The following is a 17907-nucleotide window of genomic DNA, read 5'->3' on the forward strand; positions in this document are numbered from 1 at the left end:
ATTGTATTCCTATGTGCGTATGTTTATCCAGGCCTCAGCAAAAACCAGGCTTGAGTTTTGTCATTTGCCCTTACACACAGAACTGGCATGAATGACCTATTTACATCTGAAAGCGCCTATGTAGTATAAATTCTTAGAAGGTTGTTGTTGAGTCAAGGGTGTACATGTTTTGTATATAACACATCCTCCAACCTAGTTGAACCTGATGCATTTTGAGGCAGGTGGGGTTGGAAAACCCCGTCCTGCGGCAATTCCGGCCTCCGAACTACAGGTGGCGCTGCGCGCTCCTCGCCGGAAGAGTAGGGGAAGCGTCAGGGTCCTGCCGACCAACTTCCGGTGACGGGGCAGGCGCGACAGGGTGACTCGGGCCAGCGGGGCTCGCGATGCCTTACGCCAATCAGCCCACGGTGCGGATCACGGAGCTCACAGACGAAAATGTCAAGTTCATCATCGAGAACACAGACCTGGCGTAAGCCGAGGGAAGGGGCTGGGCGTCGGGAAGCCCGCCTTGGGGCCGCGGCGGCGGGCGGGGTTCCTTCCCCAGCTACCTGTACCGGGGCTCCCGTTTCGGGGACGTGGGGCTCAGGGCGGCGCGCCCACGCCGTGTGGTTCTCTCCTTTAGGGTGGCCAATTCCATTCGGAGGGTCTTCATCGCCGAGGTGCCCATCATAGGTATGCAACCCTAGCCCTCCCAGTGCCAGTTCCCACCTCTTCCTTGGGGCTCTTGCTGCCAGTCCTTGGTCCTGGGTGGGGTGCCGAGAAAGCCGCAGCGCTGGAGCCTGGATCAGGCCCCGTGGACACTGCTTTCCTCTCTGGCTCCCAACGGGCCACCTAGGAACACCCTTGCATTGTGCATGCGTTGCCCAGCGGCGTGGGTTCCAGTACTGCCCTCATTCTCTTAAACGACATAAATAACGGCACAGTATTAAGCAACTGTTCTGCAGTTTACTCGTCTGTAACGTTCAGACACTGGTGATAATTACCAGGCGATGTCAGTGATTACTGAGGCCGTGCACATAACACGTCTTTGCTTTTAAGTGTTTTCATTGCTGGTGGATGTCTTTAAGTGTATGTTAATTGTATAATATAATGGACTTGAATGTGACATTTGCATACATATATACAATGTATTGAGATCATATTCATCTTTCCAGGTATCTCCTCTTATTATTCCTCTCCCACCGGCTCTTCTTCCAAAGAGCTCCCCTTTTGCTTTCCTCCCTGCCCCCTTTCTGTTGAGATTGCTCATGAGAGAAAATGTGTTGTCTTTCTGAGCCAAATTTCCTCCTGCAAATGACATAGTTTTATTCTTTATAGCTGAATAATATTCCATTATGTTTATATAACACATTCTCTTCCTGTATTCTGATAGGTTTTTTTTTTTTTTTTTTAATGAATCTACTGTTTTACCTGCATGTATAGTACATGTCAATGCCAGGCTTGAGTTAGGGATAAGGCATGCACCAATATGACAGAAGGGGAGTCTGAACAGAGTTTTATGAGAGTGGTTCAAAAGGGAGGAAATGATGGCAGAAAATCAGGATTTTCGCTTGCTAAGGTGTGGAGGATGGTAGGAGGTAGAGGTAAGGGCATGCCAGGAGAAGGGCCCTAGGGAATAAAAAGGCCAGAGCATTGTGGGTCTTTGTGTGGGTTGAGGAAGCACTGCAGACAAAGCAGGTAATGTCTGGCCATGTCTAGTCCTCTTCTGACCATTGTTCCTACTGTCCATTTGGCAATGAGGCCCCAGGCCATTTCTGGACAGATGCTTATTTATGAGTGCATAAGTGTGTGTTTAAGTCAAGCATGTGTGAAAGTACAGACCCTCGCTGCTAGAAGGGATGGTATTTTATACTTAGTATGTTTTGCCCATTGAAGGAATTCAGTGACCATTCATCAGTAGAGTAGCATTGGAGTTCTAAGTGGGTGATCCAGTCATTGCATCATAAAATAAGGTTGTAACCATAAGCACTGTACTTTGTGGCAGTTTCCCTAATTTAAAAAAGATTTTTAGTTTATTGTTTGAGAGAGAGTGAGTGAGTGTGTGGGCATGCCAGGCCTCCTGCAAACAAATTCCAGATGCATGCACCTTGTATGTGGGAACTGGGGAATCAAACTCAGGCCATCAGGCTTTGCAAGCAAGCTGCCTTTAACCTCTGGGCCATCTCGCCAGCCCTGGTTTCTCCAATTTTTAAGTGTGCAAATAATGTTTGTTCTTGTCTTTGGTGTTGGCCTGAGTAGCAGATTGAAGTGCTTCTAAAGGAATTACTCATCTTAAAGATATGTTTCCATGCCTATAGTATCTTCTGTGTGGTATAGGGAAACCCTGCATTAAATCAGTTTTACCTAGTTAGGAAGGTGTGATCAGTGTGTGGTTTTTGCTAACATGCAGATTCCTGAACTTCTCACTGCCACTGTGGAATCAAAGCCTTTGGCAGTATGGCTAGGGTGTCTGAGGTTGGGCAATTGCTAACTCCTGAGAACACTCCTGTAAGTCTAAGTGAATCTGCTTGCTAGCCCTCATATACACTTCTCTGTTGTCTTCCTTTTTCAGCCATTGACTGGGTTCAGATTGATGCCAATTCTTCAGTCCTTCATGATGAATTCATCGCTCACAGGCTTGGTGAGTGCTGGTGTTAGGAGGGGGCAGGGATAGGGCTGCGGTTGGGGAGGAGGCTGCCCTGCCCCCAGCCCCAAGGGGGCCAGTAGGTTCTCGTTTGTATTGGCTTGGCTCTGGCCCTTTAAAGTGCTTTTTTTTTTTTTTTTTTTTTTGTCTTGCAGGATTAATCCCTCTCACTAGTGATGACATTGTGGACAAGCTGCAGTACTCCCGGGTATGTGCATGGTGCATGGACTGGGGGCAGAGGAGAAGCCTTAGTTCTCCCAAGGGGTCTTTCTAAACATCTTTTTTTAATATATATTTTATTTTTATTTACTTATTTATTTGACAGAGAAAGGGGAAGAGAGAGAGAGTAGGTGCACCCAGGCCTCCAGCCACTGCAAACGAACTCCAGACACGTGCACCACCTTGTGCATCTGGCTAATGTGGGTCCTGGGGAATCGAATCTGGGTCCTTTGGCTTTGCAGGCAAACGCCTTAACCACTAAGCCATCCCTCCAGCCCCTAAACATCTTTATAGCTTGAACTGTATTGCAGTTTAGAAAGCCAACATGGAGATGTTGTCTTGAACCTAAGGCAGTTCTAGCTCCTGATGGGACGTCAGATTGACTAAGCTCCCAGGCATCTCAGCAGCTAGCCACACAAGAGTTTCTGTCCACCAGAATGCCCGCTTATTCTTTGTGTGTGTGTATGTGTGTGGTTTTTCGAGGTAGGGTCTCACTGTAGCCCAGGCTGACCTGGAATTCACTCTGTAGTCTCAGGGTGGCCTTGAACTCACAGCGAGCCTCCTACCTCTGCCTCCCCAGTGCTGGGATTAAAGGCGTGTGCTGCCACGCCCAGCTGCCATTTATTCGTAGTAGCAGGCTGTTCCTTCCAGAGCATGTCATCCCACAGACAGACCTGGCAGGCTAAACTGGGATGGGGGGGTCAATGGAAGACAGGGAGCAGAGGGAGTGAAGACACCCCATCAGGGATGTCAATTAAGCCTGGCCAGACTCTTATTGCCTAGAGTGTGGTTTGTACTATGTTTTATGTCAAGGAAAAGTGGAGTGCATATAAGAAACACTATCAGCCAGGCGTGGTGGCGCGTGCCTTTAATCCCAGCACTTGGGAGGCAGAGGTAGAAGGATCGCTGTGAGTTTGAGGCCACCCTGAGACTCCATAGTGAATTACAGGTCAGCCTGGGGTGGAGCGAGACCCTACCTCGAAAAACCAAAAAAAAAAAAAAAAAAAGAAAAGAAAAAGAAACCCTATCAACAACTTGTTTCATTGTAACAATTTTTTCTGAAAACCTACATAAAAGTTGAGAACACAAAATAAGTAATGTTTTGTTTTTCTCTGTAGTTATCAGTTTTTAGTATTTTGCTACATTTGCCTTATTTTTCATATGGTGTCATTTTTCCCAAACTACTGGAAAATACATTACTGAACTCCTGCTCCTTCTTTCATAAATAATTTATGATGCATCAAGAAATGAGATATGAGAGCTAGAGAGATTGCTTGGTGGTTAAGGCGTTTCCCTGCAAAGCCAAAGGATCCCGGTTCGACTCTGCAGGACCCACATAAGATAGATGCGCAAGGGAGCGCAGGAGTTTGGAGTTAGTCTGCAGTGGCTGGAAGCCCTGGCATGCCCATTCTCTCTCTCCCTCTCTCTGCCTCTTTCTGTCTGTCTCAAATAAATTAAATTAAATTAAATTAAAATTAAATGTTTTTTTTAAAATTAATTTTATTAAAAAGAAAAGCAATGAGATTTGAGCCAGGTGTGGTGATGCATGCCTTTAACCCCAGCATTTGGAAGGAATACGTAGGAGGGGTGCCATGAGTTCTGAGACTACAGAGTGAATTCCAGATCAGCCTGGGCTAGAGCAAGACCTTACCTCAAAAAACAAAAATTAAAAAATAAAGAGAGAGAGAAATGAGATTTGAGCTGGGTGTGGTAGCACACATCTTTAATCTCAGCACTTAGGGCAGTAGAAAGAGAATCGCCATGAGTTCAAGGCCACCCTGAGACTACATAGTGAATTCCAGCTCAGCCTGGGCTAGAGTGAGACCCTACCTTGACAGAAAAGAAATGAGGTTTAGGGGCTAGGGAGGTGATTCAGTGGATAAAGCACTTGCCTTGCAAGCTTGTGTACCTGAGTTTGGAACCCTCGCAGCCATGGAGAAAGCTGGATGCTGTTGGAGGTATTTGTAGTACCAGCTATGTCAATGGGTGAAAAGGGAGCTCAGGCCAGCTAGCCTGGACAGAAAAGCGATGGATAACATGGCCCTGTCTCAAACAGCAACCTAGTAGTGTAGAACTTGAAAAGGACTTTATCTCTTCTTCTTGGCTTGTTATTTAAATAATGGCTACGTTCCCAAGCTGGTGTGCTGAGTGCATGACAGGCAGAAGTATACTCCATGAAGGACAAGTCCTCTTTGCTATGTCAGCATTGTGTCCCCAAGTGGTGACCTGGAAGCATTGGGGTGTGAAGGAAGTGTGGATGTCATGGGTATACAGGTTCTCTCTAAGCTTGAGAGGTCCATGAGAGAGTTATACCAGAATGCCACAGCCCAGAAGAGCCCAGAGACTGGTTCATCTCTTTTTATACAGAAAAAACTGAGGGGGAGCTGGTTATTAGAAGCAGAGAGTCCAGTCAGGAGTGACCGGGTCTTGATGGATCATTCCTGCTGCTCTTGCTGTCTCAGGACTGTACATGTGAGGAGTTCTGCCCCGAGTGCTCCGTGGAGTTCACGCTCGATGTGCGGTGCAATGAAGACCAAACACGTCATGTCACCTCTCGAGACCTAATCTCCAACAGCCCCCGGGTCATTCCGGTTAGTGCCTTTGCTCTTATTTTGGCTCTTAAGTGGGTAACCCTAGAGTGGATCCTTATTAGACTTTAATCTACTTTGTGGCCATTGACTTAAGCTGATGTCTAGAAGGTACTGGTTCTGTATTCATTTTAGCAGCATTTACACTGAGTCCTCTGTTGCCCCGTAAAGGCTGTGGGATTGTTTTGACTGAGAAGCATATTTCAGCAGTATGAAGTGGGGCTGAAGTCCTGTAAGCGCCAGTCCTCTTCTCTAGCATGACAGACTACAGGCTGGAGGCATGGACAGACAGCTGCCAGAGAGATGAGACACTAAATGCTTGTTTGGGCTGTCCTGCAGGTGACATCCCGGAACCGAGACAACGACCCCAGTGACTATGTGGAGCAGGATGGTAAGAGGCTGGAGCAAGTATGCAGGCATCTTCCTGCTCTGTCACTATTTGAGCCCAAGGGGTATAGAACACTGCCTGTATGCTGTCTGGTCAAAGGAGTATGCAGAACTTGGTCTCTCCTGACCTGCGGCTGACTTGCACTTCTCCCTGCAGACATCCTTATTGTCAAGCTCAGGAAGGGCCAAGAGCTGAGACTTCGAGCCTATGCCAAGAAGGGCTTTGGCAAGGAACATGCCAAGTGGAACCCTACTGCAGGGGTGGCTTTTGAGTACGATCCAGACAATGCATTGAGGCATACAGTGTATCCCAAGCCTGAGGAATGGTATGTTCCTGTGGAGAGTGAGGGTGGGGATGGGGGAACAGAGTGGAGGGGCAGGGTAGAGGGTGCAGTGGCTGCTGGTGAGAAAGATGGGGAGGCCGTCTATGAGCTAGAGTGCACTAACAGCCACAGTGGCACCTGTGCTGACTGAGCTGTGTTTGACCTCAGGCCAAAGAGTGAGTACTCCGAGCTGGATGAGGACGAGTCCCAGGCTCCCTATGACCCCAATGGCAAGCCAGAGAGGTAAGTCGTGCTTGGGGCAGTGAGTGTAAGAGTGTGGGATGGGGGAGGGGGCTGTTAGGTAGTTGCCCCTTAGTGTGTCAGGATAGCTGCTTCTGCTGCTGTTGTTAAAATCATTACATGTTCTTCGTCCCTATTTGGTCACTGTGGAGAGGGGTACTCTCCAGAGACCCCAGGCTGTTCCCATTCTGCTTTTGTCCTACACTGCAGAATAGAAGAGCTATAGCCCAACGTCACTGCTTGTTTGATTTCCCATTGTCCCTAGAGTAGAAATACAGCTCTTTTAGGATTTTCACAATAGCTCTTTGAAGTAGCTGGGGCCTCCTTGAAGAACTGGACCACTCAGCAGAAGAGGTTTGATTTTACTTCCTTATTTTATTTAATTTTAATTTTATTTTTGAGGTAGGATCTCACTGTAGCCCAGGCTGACCTACAACTCACTTGTAGCCCTAGGCTGGCCTTGAACTCAAGGTGATTCTCCTACCTTGGTCTCCTACATTCCGAGACTGAAGATGTGTGCCACCACACCCAGCTTGCATAAGAGATTTTAGATGAAGGGTGGTCAGCCCGTTGCCAAGGTCAGTTTCCTCATAGGAATAAAAAGTCAAGTCCCAGCTGGGCATGTTGGTGCATGCCTTTAATCTCAGCACCCAGGAGGCAGAGGTAGGAGGATCACTGTGAGTCTAAGGCTACCCTGAGACTACCTAGTGAATTCTAGGTCAGCCTGGGCTAGAGCAAAACCCTATCTCAAAAAAACCAAAAAAAAAAAAAAAAAGTCCTACAGAGTGGAAGGGCAGTAGTGTGGTCAAAGCCTCATGCCAGCCTGCCTCTCATGAGGACTCTTGCCACACTCTTGTCTCTTAGGTTTTACTACAATGTGGAGTCGTGTGGCTCGCTGCGCCCTGAAACCATTGTCCTCTCAGCCCTCTCGGGATTGAAGAAGAAGCTGAGTGATTTGCAGACTCAATTAAGCCACGAAATCCAGAGTGATGTACTCACTATAAATTAGTGGCCATGGGCCTGTTGCAGTGGACATGGGGGTTTGAGGCAGTAGCTAGATTTAAGGTCTCTGGAGGCCTAATTCTGGGCTCTGGACTACATTTGCTCAAGCTACCTAGCAGGTTATCAGCACCATCAAGAAGGGGTTGCAGATGGATTGCCAGGGGTGCCACTGGTATTTAGGCAGGGTGGTTTGTTACTGGGCATTTAGTATCCCAGGACCTGCCTACTGGTCATCAGATCTGCTCCTCAGAACCCCAAGTGTCCCATGTTGCTTCCTAGGTCACCAGTAGGGGGCTGCACTGCTTCCCTGTTGAGAAGCACTGAGCTAGACTTCAGCTCACTGTACCTCTTGAACCCCTTTCTGCCCAAAAGGAGTTTTCAGGGATCAGGCTTGCTCAGGGTATGTCCATAAATACGAAAGGAGTTTTCACAGCTCTGCCTTAGGTTTCTGTGTCACTACCGAGTGCTAGAACCTTCACTGAGGCAGCCTATGAACACTTCTGCCCTCTGACAGGGCCAAGGCTACCTACTGGCTCTTTTTTCAGTTGTCCCTAATTTGATAAGTAACCCTTTGGGAATAGCACTAACTCTTACTGTCCACTCATCCCACAAGTAAGCTTGATTTGCTGTGTTATTCCCTGACTTCACCATTTAGGTAAGGGATGGGGAGGAGGCAAAGGCCCCTCCCACATTTCCGGTTCTCTTGGAAAGGTTTAAGCCCCATCCTTTGTCTCCAGGCAAGAACACATCCAACCCAGCAGTCCTTAGGCAGCCTGGAGAAAAGCAGACATCAGCACAGAAAGGAAGGGAAAGTTATTGATCAACAGTAGTTGTCTTTTTAAAAGTTTTTATTTTTGGCAATAAAGAGCACAACGTAATCTCCTTCATGCGTCATCGTGCCACTAGCTGAGCCAGCCAGCTCTGCCTCCCTCCCAAGGCTGGTAGGCCCAGTCTATGCAGACTAGCTTACCCTGGGTAGTCATGCCCTGGGTCACAGAGCTGGGCTGGCTGTGCCAATTCCCTGCTCTGCTCTAGGGTCCTCTGGGAGGGGGCCTCTTTTTTATCATCATCCTGCCACAGCTGTGAATAGTGGTTATTTACAAGGTCTGTTCCCACAAATCAGAACCCTAAAGTATTAAAAAACAAAACACACACAACGAAAGATTTGATGTGAGTAGAAAGATAGCCCTTCTGCACGGTAGTCAATAAATACCAGCACTAGAAAATCAATTGCTTTAATTGCATCTCAGCAGGGAGCCTCAGCACCATGTGGGGATATGGGAAGGTCTTGGTTTTGGAGTCTGGCACTAGGTGGCTGAGCCCAAGGCAAGGGGCTCTCTCTGCTGGGGCACTGTTTACCCCTGGTCAGTAAGGGGACAGCAGGGTGCTCCCCACAGCAGTCCTGCCTGGCCCCTGAGGTAATGGGTAACCCCACCCCGAGGGCATCTTCTCAGTCTCCTGAGCAGGAAGGAGCATGTGCAGAAATTACATTTTAAAACCAGATGTCACCTCTGCTTAAAACTCCCATGTGCAAGGCTGCCACGTGGTGCAGTGGAAGTTTGGATTCTTCCTGTGCCATGGCAGCCTAGAGGACGAGGAAGCCACCTGCTTCCTGGCTTCTCGGCCTGCTGAGGAAGAGCCAGCAGGCAGTACCTGCCTTGACTTCTGATTGTCCCCCTCCTCAGGTCCTGGTAGCAGGAGGGCTGTACCATGGAGGACAAAAATGGCTGCTCTTATACTCAAAAAACAGCCTTGACCATTGCCTGGTCATGGCATTAAAAAATGTGTATGGTTTGTGGGGAGGGGTGGAGGGGGGAACCTCATTGATACAGAATAGGTCATAAGCCATATATATTAAAACCATTAACAGTATATAGTCCACGGTGGCTCTCGCCCCTCACATGCGCATGTGGTGTGGCCAGCCCTGTGCTGAAGCCCAGCCTCACCCTTGAGGGCAAGGAGGGACAGCTTGCTGTCCATAGGCTTTTGGCCAGTAGCTTCTTGAGGCTGTCCACAGGACGTTGCAGTCAGCCCTACAACAGGCGTCCCAGCAGTCATTAATGCCCGCCAGCCCTGCTGTCACTGGGAAGGAGTCTTGGCCTCATTGTTGTCACCTTGGCTGGACTTTGGCTTAAGCAGGATGAATCTGTTGAGGAGGTCTGTTTCAGAGCTGGCCTGGGCCGCCCCATACCCCTCACCTGTGGACACAGAAACAGGCTCAGAATTCAGCTCCAGAGCCACAGGCCCCTGCCCGGGAGGCCTCGTTCATGGGTGTGGGGCACAGCAACAACTCACCAGCATAGCTGGAGGCTTCAGCAATGTTCTGAGAACCTGTGATGTGGTGCCAGTAAGCACTGCGGGGCAGCATGGTGGTGGGTGTGCAGGGATATGAGTAGTGTTCAGTCCCCTTGTTCAGCAACTGATCAGAGAAGGGGTTCCTCCCATTAGCTCCTGGGGGTGGTACACAGCCAGCCCAAGGCCCTGCCCGTCTTACTATGAACACACAGAGACTGCCACACAGTCCTGCCTGCCCACCTCCCCATGCTCTGGAGCAACAGCCATTGCCTCACCCTCACATTCTTCTCCATTTCCAGCAGTACCCGCTTGTGCTGCTCAGCGATGGCCAGGGTGGCACTGTGGACCCGCTGGTAAATCTGCTCCCCCTCCTGTGTCTGAAAGGTGTAGAGTCCTTCTCCAGCATCACACATCCTGAGGACAAGGTGGCAGGGAACTCAACACACGTCTGGGTCAGGCTCTCATAAATGCCAGCTGTGGTTATACCCAGGCCCTCAGGGACAAAGTGGTCATGGTCTAAGATCACACTACACATTGGTCGGGGTTTTGAAAGTTGCCCACACAGCTATCTCTACCACCCAGTGTTCTGCATTCTGAATAGTTTTCTCATTAGTTAGGTTCTCTCATACCATTTTACAGATGAGACAGAAGCATGGAGAGAGAGAAACTTGTCCAGGGTTATAGAGAGGCTGCGCAGAACTTAAGTTACGCAGCTTGGGACTTTCCCAGCCCCACCATCATTGTAACAGGTTAGGTGTTTTTATTATCCCCTATTTGACAGCTGGGGAGACTGGCAATCACAGAGCTAATAAGTGCCAATGCCAGCAGTGATTTGAACCCAAGAAGCTTGGCCTTTGGTAAACAGCTTCATCTGACCTGACTACCATGGGCAAATTACTCCTGAGTCTCAAGTTCTTCATCTGTTAAATGGGAGGACTCCACTCCCCTCTGAGTTGCTATGCTGATGAATGCCTGACACTTCTGGCCCAGTGCCTGACTGCACAGTTGACAGTGTCCATTGTGACTGGCTGGATGGAGTGGGAAGTGCACGGGTCCTACCTGCCTGCCTCAAAAGTAAAGCGCGTAGCATCACGCCCGTAGCGGCGCAAGGAACAGAGGGGCCATGAGACGAGCTTCACGCGAGGGTTGTGTATGTCCCAGAGGTAGATGTTCTCATGGGTGATCTGCAGCTTGCACTCCCCGTACACGTCCAGGTTGGGGCAGGGCAGCAGGAAGACATTGAAGCGATCTGTAGCAGCAGAGGAGTGGGTAGGGCTGCCCTCTCACCCCTTCTTTTCCCCCCTCCCCTCCCTTTCCCTATTCCCAAACCCACACCAGGCCTTACCTGTCTGCTCACACTGCACCCCTGGAGCCAGGAGATCAGGCTCTCCCAGACTGATGTCATTGAGCCGCGACCCCAGGCACTCTACGGACAGTGTCTTGTACCACTCCTCCGCCTCCAGCTCTGAAGAAGATAGCACCCCATAGTGCTGCCAGCTGAGGGTCACCAGCAGCCCACCCCATCTGCCTTGGCCTGAATTGTCAGCACCACAGGAGGGCAAGGCCCGCCTGCTTGTCTGCCCACCTCAGTCTGAGCCGTACTCCATCAAGGGCACACCACCCCTCCCCTCCACCCTGCACTGTCTTGGCATGGGGACCACTGTGACCAGCCCAGGGAGATCAGATAAAGCCTTCAACCCCTGGCCCTCACCTGAGTCGCAGGTGAAGGTACGTGCAGAGTCATCTGTGAATATGATGGCCACCGCCTGCCGCTTGGTCTCCTTGGGGAGACGAGTGACACACTTGACGTTGCTGATCTCAGTCACCTGAGACGACATCCACAAGGGACTTAGCCAGGCTGGAGTACCTCTCGACCCACCCACAGCTCTATCCCCAAGGGTGCTCTCAGACCTAGGGACTCAGCAAGTCATCTTTGCTTACAGGTAGGGAAGCTAGGGCCCAGGCCCCTAACCTTGGGGCAGCCTCGGAGGCATACGGACTTCTCGTCTGGATACTTCTCCAGCCGCTGGGGCCCTTTGCTGGAGGATTTCCGGAACACCAGCCAGCACCTGCGGTAGATCTGTGGGGCAAGAGGCAGAGGATCTGGGACTGCTAACCTCAACAACGCCGCTCTGCAGTTGCTCCTGCTTCCTGTAGAGGGCAGTGCCACACCCCCTCCCTAGAGTCCCGCTTGAAAAAAAAAAAATACTGGAGGTTGGTAGTTGTAAGATAGCAGTCACCAAAGGGACAGCCTCCTCCCCAGACAGCAAAGGCTCCGTTTGGGCTGGTCTGTGCTGGGGCTCACAGCGCTGACCATGGCTTCGCGCTGACCGGAGCAGCTGTGCAGCAGCTGTGGCATGCTCACATCTACACTGTACCAGCACACTGCTCTGTGTTGGGGTCACTTCTGAGGCCGGTTCGATTATGCCTCCATTTCAGAGATGGAGGAAGCAAGGCATAAGGAACTTAAGTAGCAGCTAAAATAAATGGTGTGGCTGGTATTTAAGACAGGCCATCCGGACCCAGAGGCACACCCCAGCTCACCGCTCAGACTACCTACAACACGGGGGTCTCCAGGGGCTGGGTCACTTTGCACACGGACCGCTTGCACATCACCACAACCCTGTCCTCCACGCCAGGTGAGTATCATGTGGATAGCATTACTCTTGTCTCACCAAGCTTTTCCTCACCCTGCGTTAGCACTTACCAGCCCTGAAGCACAAGAGGCCAGGATGACTTGTTCCTGTGGGGACCAGAGGCCCGTGTAGGGGAGGGAGTACAGCTAATAACCTGAGGTGTTCCCACAGCACAGTGGTTTCCTCCCTGTCCTAGTCACTGTAAATGCCCTATTGCCTTAAGCCACTGAGATCCTCCAGAGCTTTGTGAACTTCTGTGGGGGGAGGGGAGGAGGTCCCCTTCTCAAGAGACAAACCGGCCTATCGGACCAGTGAAGGGCCAGCCAGTCATCTCCATTAGCTGTAGGTTTGACTGTTCCTTCCAGTGCCCCTCCCTCTTCAGCCCAGTCTGTGTGGTGAGTTTACTGGCTCCTGCTGGGCAGGAGCCCATTTCCCAGGTATCCCTGTACCACTATTGATGCAAACAGCAGTGATAGGCCAGAGCTAAGCAGAGGCGGGAAGGGAGCCATTGGGTCACAGCCACAAAGCCCGGCCCCCTCCTCTGCCCATGCCACTAGTGTACCTAATGTGTGTTAGTCGTCTCAGGCATCGGAAGTCCTCAGAACCAGGCCACTTCTGGCTTCTGTCTGGGACACTAGGAGGTAAGTCTACCCTCGCACCCCTGTTCCTGGCTCAGCCCTGGTCTGTCTACCGAGCCACAGCTGCTCGCGGCCAAGCCCCTTTCAGTCCGTGACTGTACTGTGTTGTCACCCTCCTGCCCAGATCAGCTAGCCTCAGCTCTGCTGAGCAAGTGAATGACCATATGAAGGGACAGGGTGGGTGGACAGGTGGATGGATGGATGGATAAATGAATGAATGTTAGTTGCCAGAGGGGTCTCAGGCTGCCAGCAGCTTGGGGGCCTAAGCACCCCGGTTGCCTGGTTACAGGATACACACTCACATAGCCCCAGGGAGCCATGCACTCAAGAGCCCGCCCTCCCCACTTCTCACAGGTCTTTGATCGCATCTGCTAGGGAACCACTCTGCCATGCTCAGCTCAGGCCCAGGGAGGAGGACTGGCAGGTAGGAGGCAGGCTCCGATCTTTCAGCCCCTCCCCCATCCTCTGGGGGATGAGACCAGAGCAGCAGCCTCCGAGTGACTACAGGCCCTCACTTCAGGCCAGGTGAGGCTCAGGTCTGTAGAGAGCAGCAGAATTCCCTGGGTAGGAGTGGACCTCCTGTCTGTGCTGGGCCACGCCCCATCTGCCAGCCCCTCTCCCCTGGCCTGACTGTCCACTTGGGTTCTCGGGGCTCCTTTTAGAACAGGTCTTTCACTGACCCACCCCACCCCCACATGGCTTTCCTGTGGCTAGCATCTTTCTGGGAACCTCTATCCTGGACAGGGCCTCTGGGGACTTGCTGGGTCCAGGCATGGGAGTAAGGAACAGAAGTAGAAGCAGGATCCTTGTTCCGTGGGCCTTCACAACTGGTCTCAGCCTTGTTCTTTGTGTGTGTGCTCCAAGTCAGCAGGCTGAACCCCTGTCTCAGAGGAACAGCAAAGAGGCTCAGAGCCAAGAGGATTCCAAATGTGCCCAGGAGCTCTGCCCTGTTCCACTGATGGCCCAGCTGATGGCGGGGGTGGGGGGACTGCTGGCCCCTGCCTGAACACAAGGCACCCCCTCCCCCACCAAGGGTCCTGGGAGGTGAGGAGGGGCAAGATTCACCCTACTCCAAAATGGCCCTGTCTGTCTGGTCCGTAGGTAATCTCTGGGAGTCCCCACCTACCTCTCCCACTCAGACTACCCTAGGAAGCTTTGGTCAGCTGATGCACCCATCCTGAGGCAGTGGGGAGGGTTAGAAATCCTGGATAAAACAGACTTCAGCCACCGGCCACCAGGGCTTTCCTTCCTGCTTGAAGAGCCCACTGACTGAAGGTGGAGGGTGAGCAGGGGAAGAGAGGCTCTTGAGTGGGTCCCTGGGACCCCTGCTCATGCCTTCGAGGGATCTTCCCTCACTTGGGGACTGTAGTGAGTGGGAAGGGGCGTGTGCTCTTAAGGTTTCATCGTATAACCCCTCCAAGCAAGCACAGAGTCACCACACACAACAACTCAGAAGACAGCAGCCTGTCCCAGAGCAGCGGACCACTCTGCCTTGAGCTCCCATCCACAGACCAGATGAGCGAAGTATTAGCCTTGGCAGCCCCCGCCCCCCCCCCCCAGCCAGCTACTTTCCTCTCCGAACACTTCTTTAGCATCCAAAACAATCACCAAAAATATGACAGCCCTTCCATTCAAAAGCAGTGAGAAGCAGGGGAGGGAGAGAAGGCACTTTAAAGAAAAGAGGCCAAGAGAGGTAGGAAGCGAGGGGAGGAAAGGGGAGGCAAGAAGGGAGGAGGAGGCCGGGGGTTTAGACAGTGTGTCTCTCCAGCCACTCCCGCTGCTGCTACCCCCGCTGCCACTGTGGACCACAACTTCAACAATAGCAGGGGTTGCCACCGCTGCCGGCCCAGCAGCTGGGATGCCAGCCAGACTGGCTGGGGCGGGGGTTGCAGCAGCCCAGCACATGCCAGGCAGCCAGTGGCAAGAAGCCTCGAACCACAAACACACCATGGTGCCCATTACCAGCGGGCACTGCGCGCCCACACGCCATGCCTTCAGTCTGGTCCTCAGCAATGTGTTTTGGCAGGGTCCCCCACCCGGGTGGCTCACCCCGAGCTTTCTGCTCTTCATCTTCACATAGCCTTGCTTGACGATGTCGTTGAAATTGGTCGCCATGGTTGCTCCACTGTCTTTGGGGCGCTGGGCTGGGCTGGGCCGAGGCAGAGGGGTGCCCAGGTGGCCTGGTCTTCTGCGATCACCTGTTCGAGATGCTCCTCACCTCTCTCGCCTCAGCATTGTTCTAGCAGCTCCTTCGCCCAGCGCCTGCTGAAAACCCAAATGACAGGGTGATTAGAGACAGTGACATCTTTCTCTACCCCTCGATGTCTCGCTCTCTTTTTTCCTTCCTCTTCCCACACTCCTCCCTCCACCCGCCCGCCCTTCCTCCTTCCCTTCCTCCCCACCCCAGGACGGCAGAACCATTCAGGCAATCTGAGGTGGAGGCTGATCGAGGAAAATGGTCCAGCCCAGTCCCCTCCCTCATGGCTGGGGCTGGCAGTTAACCCCTTCCTGGGAGGGCTGGCTTCAGCTTTGCTGGTGGTGGAGGTGCAGGCGGAAGAAGGGAGGCACCCTGTCCTGGAGTGCCCTGGGCTGACTGCTCAGCAGCCCCTGGCCCCTCTCTCCTGTTGCAACTTTGGAGTAGACTTAGGGCAACTTGCCAGTGCACCCCCACTCCTGGGCACAGGAATCCCAGCGGAGAGCTTCTGGGAGATGGAGACGGGGCTCCCAGGAGGTGGCCAGGGCTCCAGCAACTATGAGGACGCTCACTCCCCGAGGTTAAAAGACAGTTTGCTCACAGATCCCCCAACCCCCCTCCTGCCCACCCTCTCTGTACCTGGTCCTCTCTAGCCCCGGTGGGAGGTTGGGAGTCAGCAGCTCAGGGCACCCAGGCCCTGCTCCGGGCTCCTGGGCTTAGGCAGCTCCATTGGGTGCTGCTGCTTCCTGGGTGGAAGGGCAGAGTCCAGGGGGCGGGGCCCCTAGATAAGTCTGAGGAATGTGCTCGGGAGATGGCCACTGTGAATACAGAAGCTCAGTGCCCTGACCCCAAGCTGGGAAGCTGAGCCAGACTGAGGGTGGGGTCTGGATCCCAAAAGACTACCGAGTCTGCACAGGTCATGTCCTGAACACAGCAGAACTGGGGGGAGGGGCACAGGACATAGCCTAGGCGATGCAGGGATGGTATGGACACCCAGGGGACCTTTATATGGAGTAGGAAAGGGGGATTCAGCAGGGAGACTCAGCATCAGTTAACAGACCCAGGGCAATCTCGGCAGTAACCCAGTCTAACACCCTCATTTTAAAGACAGGGAAAGAAAGCCGCCCAGAGAGGTTAAGCCCCTGGACGAAGGTTACACAGCAAGTCCATGGCAGCACAGTCAAGGAGGACTAAGAAGCTGTGGGACAGGTGATGGACGCCAGACCGGGGCTGGAACAGTGTCCCGCGGCCACTTCTGGCTGTTGACCACCACCTACGCCTCCTTTGCCACTGAGCCTCGGGAGCAGGGGTGTGCCGGCAGCATGGCTCTTGTGTGTCCAGGATCACTGGCTGGGAATGCAATAGTATTGCAGGGGTCAGCTGGACATCTGTGCTGCCTGGACGGCATCCTGAGGCAAACATGTTGCTAGATCTGCCAGCAACTTGGCATTAATTAATATCCTAGAGACCTGTCTGTTGAGTTCCTAACAAGAAACAGATGGGACACCCCAGTGGGCACAGGTCAACAAGGGGTGGGGCTGTGGAGTAACACCCCCCTCATGGTCCCTTCAGCCCTCTACTCCCTCCATCTCAGCACCAGGATCCAAGACCCTCCCACAGCCAAAAGTTCTGTGTCCTTCCCAGAAGGTCTGGTCCCAGCCCTGGGCCATGCTGCACCTGAGTTCTGACAGTGATGGGAGTCAACTTCCCCAGCTCTGTCTCCACTGCCTACCCCTGGGACTGCTTTGTCCCCAGGGCAAATACTGGCTCCATGGAGTTCCCTCCAAGATGACTGGCAGGCTGGCCCCTGGCTAAGGTCCACATTATAGCAGGCCTGGGTACCAACAACCACAAGAAGCCACTGAGATCTGCCCATTCGAGGTAGCCCAGGCACCACCAGGAGTACAAATCAAGTAGACTGTTGGTCTTGGGCAAGCCACTTTTTCAGTTTCCCCAGTGGTTAAAAAAAGAAAAGGAGGAGGTGAAGCTAAACTGTGTATGTTGGCATACACTTATAATCCCCACACTTAGGGGGCAGAAGCATAAGGTTTGCCCCAAGTTCCAGACCAATCTAACCACTTGAAATGAAAAAGTGAAGCCAGGAGGCACCTGCCTGCATACCCCAGACCTTCCTGGCCAGTTCCAGTCACGAAACCACCACAAGATGTATCCAGTGCATGCTGTTCCTTGCTAGCTCCACGAGCCATCACCCCTGGGCACCCACAAGGGATGGACTTGATGGGCCTTGAAGCTATCAGAGTCTTCTGTTGTCTGTCTACAGGCCCACACTTGGCCCTAGAGTAAACCCCACCCAAAGAAACCATTGAAAGAGCAATCTTTGTGGGGAAGTCAAGGGGCCTAGCAGCTTACTCTGGCCCTGAGTCACAGGGCCTCTGGCCTCACTCAGTCCTTAATGGGTTGCAAGAGCAAGCCCGAACCTGGGACCCAAAATGTTTTGCAAAGAGTTGGGAAGGTGAAGAAGGAAGGGCCAAGAGGTGGACACACAGGTTTGATAGGCAATGGGGTCAAGGTGGGGGTACCCACCCAATCCGTCACCCAAAGGGATTGCACTGTGCTAAGCAGGAGGCAGTCCGTCCTCAAGCTGCCCCTGTGAAGGCTCCATGGGTATCATGAGGAGAGGGCAGCCTCTGCTTACCCCCAAAGCAACCACAGGCCTCTCACAGGATTTCAGGGTATAGATTCCTCTCAATATGTGGCCTGAAGTACAGCCTCCCTAGCTCCGGGCATGTGACCTGTGAGGC

General features: G+C 52.3%; 2 protein-coding genes across 3 annotated transcripts; one reads left to right on the forward strand and one right to left on the reverse strand.

Annotated features, from left to right (window-relative positions):
• Positions 1–335: 335 nt before the first annotated feature.
• Positions 336–8265, forward strand: Polr2c (RNA polymerase II subunit C). The gene is made up of 9 exons (XM_004670722.2): positions 336–469; positions 623–672; positions 2552–2620; positions 2779–2831; positions 5305–5433; positions 5770–5821; positions 5975–6143; positions 6309–6383; positions 7245–8265. The coding sequence occupies exons 1-9, from the start codon at positions 384–386 to the stop codon at positions 7387–7389; spliced, it is 828 nt and encodes a 275-aa protein (XP_004670779.1). The 5' UTR covers positions 336–383; the 3' UTR covers positions 7390–8265.
• On the reverse strand, positions 8213–15312 carry Dok4 (docking protein 4). 2 transcript variants are annotated; one of them, XM_045152436.1, is made up of 8 exons: positions 15001–15312; positions 11650–11757; positions 11389–11503; positions 11023–11142; positions 10737–10926; positions 9983–10091; positions 9678–9801; positions 8213–9580 (listed from the first exon to the last, which is right to left on the reverse strand). In XM_045152436.1, the coding sequence occupies exons 1-8, from the start codon at positions 15064–15066 to the stop codon at positions 9462–9464; spliced, it is 951 nt and encodes a 316-aa protein (XP_045008371.1). In that variant the 5' UTR covers positions 15067–15312; the 3' UTR covers positions 8213–9461. The 2 variants fall into 2 exon arrangements, with proteins under 2 accessions (XP_045008371.1, XP_004670777.1); XM_004670720.2 differs by having other exon boundaries at positions 9953–10091.
• Positions 15313–17907: the final 2595 nt, after the last annotated feature.

This window comes from Jaculus jaculus, chromosome 1 (assembly GCF_020740685.1).
Source record: "Jaculus jaculus isolate mJacJac1 chromosome 1, mJacJac1.mat.Y.cur, whole genome shotgun sequence".
NCBI classification, from domain to species: Eukaryota; Metazoa; Chordata; class Mammalia; order Rodentia; family Dipodidae; genus Jaculus; species Jaculus jaculus.